The 6000-nt window shown below is 36.3% G+C and overlaps 1 protein-coding gene across 1 annotated transcript; it reads right to left on the minus strand.

The window, feature by feature from the left end:
• Positions 1-2065: 2065 nt before the first annotated feature.
• LOC109791177 (uncharacterized) lies at positions 2066-3256 on the minus strand. The gene is made up of 2 exons (XM_020350443.2): positions 2748-3256; positions 2066-2624 (listed from the first exon to the last, which is right to left on the minus strand). Exons 1-2 carry the CDS (start codon positions 3254-3256, stop codon positions 2066-2068), a joined length of 1068 nt encoding a protein of 355 aa, XP_020206032.2.
• Between the last annotated feature and the right edge of the window lie 2744 nt (positions 3257-6000).

Here is a 6000-nt window from a genome sequence, read left to right on the forward strand (position 1 = left end):
AACAGGTGCAAAAGTTTTAGTAAAGTCTATACCTTCCTGTTGAGAGTACCCTTTTGCATTTAACCTTGCTTTGTTTCTTACCACGTTTCCAGATTCATCCAATTTATTTTTATATACCCACATTGTTCCTATGATCGTCTTGTCTTTAGGCATTGGAACGAGTTTCTAGACATCACTCTTCTGGAATTGACTCAATTCTTCTTGCATGGCCTGAACCCAACTTTCGTCTGACAATGCTTCGTCTGTGGTTTTTGGCTCTGTTTGGGATAGCAAAGCAATTTGTGCTTGAGTTCTGAATGAACTTCTAGTTCTTACTGCATCCTTTGCTTCTCCAATGATTTTTTCTTGCGGATGATGAGCCTTCATCTGCCAGTTGTAGTTGACTGGTTCTCTATCCTCTCTTTCATCTTGTTGAGTCACTATTTCTTCAGACTCAGGCTTTTTTGTCTGATCATTGTTTACCTGCATATTCTCAAAGAAATTGCCTAGCTCTGATCTTTCTTTATCAGGCTTGTGTTCATCAAATCTAACGTGAATGGCTTCCTCAACAATTTTAGTTTTGTTGTTGAACACCCTATAGGCTCTTGACCTCTCAGAGTATCCAAGTAGGATACCTTCGTCCGTTTTTGAGTCAAATTTCCTAAATTATCTTTTGTATTCAGAATAAAACATTTACATCCAAATGGATGAAAATATATGTTGGGTGCTCGTCCCTTCCACAATTCATAAGGAGTCGTTTTCAGTAAGGGCCTAATATATATTATGTTTTGAATATAACAGGAAGTATTAATTGCTTCGGCCCATAAATGTTTAGGGGTGGAGAAGTCGTCTAGTAAAGTTCTTGCCATTTCTTGTAAAGAACGATTCTTTCTTTCTACAACCCTATTTTGTTGTGGAGTTCTAGATGTTGAAAAATTATGTTTTATTCCATTTTCTTCACAAAATTCTTGAAATTGTTCATTTTCAAATTCTCCCCTATGATCACTTCTGATAGACGTAATTGATGTTCCTTTTTCATTTTGAACTCTTTTACAGAATACATGGAATACCCTAAAAGACTCATCCTTGTGAGTTATGAACACTACCCATGTCCATCTAGTGTAGTCACCCACCATGACTAATCCATATCTTTTACCACTTACAGATGCTGTTCTAGTGGGACTGAATAGATCTATGTGGAGCAGTTCAAGAGGTCTTGATGTGGAAACGAAATTTTTACTTTGAAATAAACTTTTAACTTGTTTCCCCTTTTGACATGCTTCACATATACCATTCGTCTGATGCACAAGATTTGGTAGTCCTCTTACGAGATTATGCTTTTTCAATTTTGAGATTAATCTTTGACTTGCATGACCAAGTTTCTTGTGCCAGATCCACTGATTTTCATATGAGACTGGACAATCAACATTTTGATTTTCTAGTTCGTTAAGCATTATTTTATATAGATTGTTGCATCTGTTAGCTGTAAATAATATGGATGAATCAGGTTGACTAACAGTACATTTATTTTTATTGAAGGATACTTCATAACCACTATCACACAATTAACTTATGCTTAGTATATTATGTGTTAATCCCTTAACATACAGAACATTATCGATGGAAGAAGAGGAGTTGATACCTATTTTACCTATCCCCATGATATATCCTTTCTGTCATCCTCCAAATGTGATTTGCCCTCCTTTCCTGGACTTGAGGTCTAGGAACATAGACCTTTCGCCTGTCATGTGTCACGAGAAGCCACTATCCAGGTACCATGATTGGATACCTTTTGTTTTTGTTAAACAAATCTGCAACAGGTACTATTTCAGTTTTTGGTACCCAAATAGATTTGGGTCCATGAGTGTTAGCACTGGAGGTTTTGGAATCCCTCTTCTTATGCATGTGACTCCACTTGGACGTAAAATGTCCATTCTTTCCATACAAGGAAGATGCATATGTTCCTATTTTGATTTCTGATTCTAATTTAACAAATCCTTGTCCTGTTCTATCTTTCCCACTTCTAGAATGTTTTAGAAGATGCTCAAGATTTTTAGTTTCTAGTGTGAATTTTGACAAATTGATTTTAATAAATCATTTTCTTTGGTAAGTTTGATACTTCTTCTGAAGTTGAAAGAATTTTCGCATTTTCATTTTCCAATAGGCAATTTTCTTCAAGTAATTCCAAAATTATTTTCTTTTGATCTTTATATGCTGTAGAGATCTTTGTTGAATCTGATAGAAGTTGATTGTATGCATGTTCAAGAATTTTAAGGTCAGATTCAGTTACCTCTTCATTATCAGATTCTGATGATGAGTCTGTGTCTGCCATGAGACAGATGTTTGCTTCTTCGTCTCCTTTAGAAGATGTTGTGTCGAGGTCCTCCCAGGTGGCCATCATGGCTTTCTTCTTTTTGTAGGGGATTGACTTCTTCTTCTCTTTTTCTTTCTCCTTTTCTTTTTCGAGTTTCGGACATTCAGTTTTGTAATGTCCAGGTTTCTTACATTCATAGCACAATGGCTGTGCTTTTTCTCTGGGAGGTCTGCTGTATTTTCTCCATCGTATTCCTCCCTTCTTCTTCATCATTGAATGGATCTTCCTTGATAGGAAGGATATTTCATCGTCTATGTCACAGGTTCCTTCACTGCAGATTTCATCAGACGTATCATTGAACCTTAGGGATTTTGAGGAGGATGATGTTGATTTTGTCTTTTGTACATTCAATGTAATAGACTTTTGTTATCTCCCAGCATCGTCTTGTTAGAACTCCAACTCATGAACTTTAAGTAGTCCAATGAGCTCCTCTAGAGAGAGCTTTTCCAGATTTTGGGATGTTCTTAGAGCGGTAACTTGTGGTCTCCATTTCTTGGGTGAACTACGAAGTAATTTGTCAATATGATCAAAGTTATCATAAGTTCTGCCTAGGAAGGAAAGCTCATTAACAATGGTTTGGAATCTTCCAAACATAGTCTGTATAGATTCGCTTTCTTCCATTTCAAAAAGTTCATACTTACGTGCCAACAAGCTTAGCTTGTTGTGTTTTACCTCTAGAGACCCCTCGTACGTCAGAGCTAGGGTGTCCCACATCTTTTTGGCACTTCTAAAGCTGTGAACTTGATTGTATTCTTCCTCGGACAGAGCACACATGAGCACGTTGCATGCTTTGGAGTTCAGCATAAATCTTTGTTTTGGCTCTTCAGTCCATTGTGCTCTGGGTTTCTCGTTTCCTGCTTGATCTAGCGGAATGTAGTTTCCTTGCTCAACGACGTCCCGCATGTCTATATTACATGCATCAAAGAAGGCAATCATTCTTTGCTTCCAGTAGTCATATTTTGCTCCTTTGAAGAGGGGTGGTCGGTTTACAGCTTGCCCTTCATTTTCTATGATCGTTACCCCTGCAGTGTTAAATGCTCAACCCAAGGGGTCAAGCTCTGAAACCAACTGAAATTAGCGGAAATACACACAGAAGGGGGGTTTGAATGTGTGTGTTCGTGTTTGAAGGAAGACTTTCTTAAGTTATTTCGCAAGGATAATTTTGGTTGAAGAACTTAAGCAGTCTTTTCTGTCTAGTGATTTTTCTTGTTTAGCAAAATTGATTTTCAACATAAAAGGTTTAGTAAATTCGCTTTCCGTCTGAAGGAATCTATCTTCTGTTAAAAATAGTTTCAAAAAGGGTCAAGTGTGTTTTTGTCTAATGATTTGTTTATAAACGAAGTAGAAGAAGAGAAAAGTAAGTAATGTTTAAAAATAAGGAGAATGCACAGACAGTTATACTGGTTCACTCAATCTGAGCTACGTCCAGTTTCCTTCCACATAAGGGTTCCGCTAATCACAAAGGATTACAAATATTCTCAACCACTTCTAGCTCGTCAACTCGACGCTAGTATTCTTAACCACTTCTGGTTCTCTAAGTATTCTTGACCACTTCTGGCCCGTTAGCTTCACTCACTAACGCTAGTATTCTCAAACCACTTCTGGTTCTCCAAGTATTCTTTCTACCAGCTTCTTCAGGCTTTACAACAATTGAGGGTTTTGAGTGTGTTTGCAACTCTCTCAGAGAGGATAATGTAGTTTCTACACTCACTAAGGTGCGTAGCCTTAGTTTTACAGGGATAAGTGTCTAAGTTTTGTTTACTCTCGTAGAGAGAATGAACTATTAGCAACACTTACTAAGATAGACTATCATAGTTTTTACACAGATATATAGGAAGTACTTTGAGAAGAAAATAGTTTATGCTCTTTGCTTTCTTTTTCGTGTTGCACGTTTTCTTTACTACTTCATTCTCATTTTTTTCTTCTTGGCCTTGATACTTATACATTTTTGATAAATCTGCCCGTTGTTTGAATTTGAATTTTTCCGTTGGAGCATAGCTTTTTGTCGTTACAGATTGAAGCTTCGTTCATGTTCATGCATATCTTTTTTATTTAATGCATTTGATCTTGCATTAAATGTTTTGTTGTACTCGTGGAGTCTCTCTGTGTAGTTGATTTCTTCGATTTCTGACTTCAATCATTATCTAGGTATATTTGTACTTTCCTCATCAGTTTAGCTGCTACGGTGTTGTCTTTCTCTGAAAAGTAAGTGTCCTTTCTCTGATGCACTTAGCTTTGACTTGTGAATGCATGCTTGCCCATTTTTTTTATTCATATTAATGCCATATTGTGTTTCTTGTATAATTTCTTTCAATGTGATTAGTGGACTTCAGATGTGCTCCAATATTCTTGACATTGTTTGGTTACAAGATACTACATCTGATCTGACTACCCTTTTTGTCTAAGTATGGAAGTGATAACTTCGTGTTCTAGTTTATATTGGTTCTTTCTGATGGTCACTTCATGTCAGTGTCTCAGGCTTCTGCTGATAGAGTCTGTATCTTGATTTTAGCCTGAATCAACCTTAGTCTTGATGCTGACCTTTCTATCGTCTGATGTTTTGTCAAGCCAGATTATGCTTGAACATGTTCCACTGTTTAGACTTTTCGTTATCCGACTGAAGCACTAATGCACATGTTAGTAATAATAATATGTATTATATTTGTCATATTCAAAACATTGGTGGGAATTGTGAAGCTTCGTCTGACTTAACACAAGAAACTCAAACTTCAACTTTAAATGATCAAGAAAGAAAAAAGGGTAAATAAGTATCTTTTAGAAATAAAGAAAATTGTTGATTCTCTTGCAGTTATAGGTACTGTACTCTTTGAGAAAGATCACATTGATGCAATTTTAAATGGTTTACCAGAAGATTTTGATGGATTTGTGACTTCGGTTATATCAAGACTAAACCCATATACCGTTGATGAGATTCAGAAGAAAGGATTGAGAAAAGAAAGCGTTCTGATTCAGTTCTGATTCAAGCAAATACTATTTCTGGACCTTCCCAATGGCAAAATTTAAATCAAGGTCATGGAAAAAGTGATTCTAATTTTAGAGGTGGTTTTCATGGTGTTAGATCTAACAATAGAAGTGGAAACTTTAATAATAGAGGTAGATTTTCTAATGGTAGAGCCAATGGCAGATCCAACTGGAATGCCACAGGATAGAATTCATGAAACCAAGGTAAAGTTCCTTGTCAAATTTATGGAAAAACTGGACATATTGCTCTTGATTGCTGGTATAGGTACAATCAAGAGTATCAAAATCAACCTCAGACAAATAACACTCAATATACAAATCGTGGCAATGAAGTCTCCGAGTCTTTTTCTTTTGCCACACCCTCAACAGTGTTGGATCCTCTATGGTATCCTGACTCAGGTGCATCCCATCACATCACACACGATGAATCTAATCTTTCTATGAAAAATACTTATACAGGAGCAAACTCAGTGAACATTGGTAATGGTACAAGTTTACAAATTTCTCATGTTGGCCATTCTTATTTTCATAATCCAAAATCATCAAAACATTTTATTTTGAATAATCTACTGCACGTGCCTTCTATAACTAAAAATCTACTTAGTGTCTCAAAGTTTGCCTTTGACAATGGTGTATTTTTCGAATTCTACCCTCACCATTGTAAT

This window comes from Cajanus cajan, chromosome 3, assembly GCF_000230855.2.
Source record: "Cajanus cajan strain Asha chromosome 3, NIPB_CcT2T_4, whole genome shotgun sequence".
Classification (NCBI taxonomy): Eukaryota; Viridiplantae; Streptophyta; class Magnoliopsida; order Fabales; family Fabaceae; genus Cajanus; species Cajanus cajan.

Bases quoted from the DNA above. Each gene is read 5' to 3' on its own strand.
- LOC109791177 (XM_020350443.2), bottom strand. From the start codon at position 3,256: ATGCGGGACGTCGTTGAGCAAGGAAACTACATTCCGCTAGATCAAGCA. The intron at 2,625-2,747 runs GTTCTAACAAGA...TGAAATCTGCAG, and splicing joins CTTAAAGTTCATGAGTTGGA to TGAAGGAACCTGTGACATAG.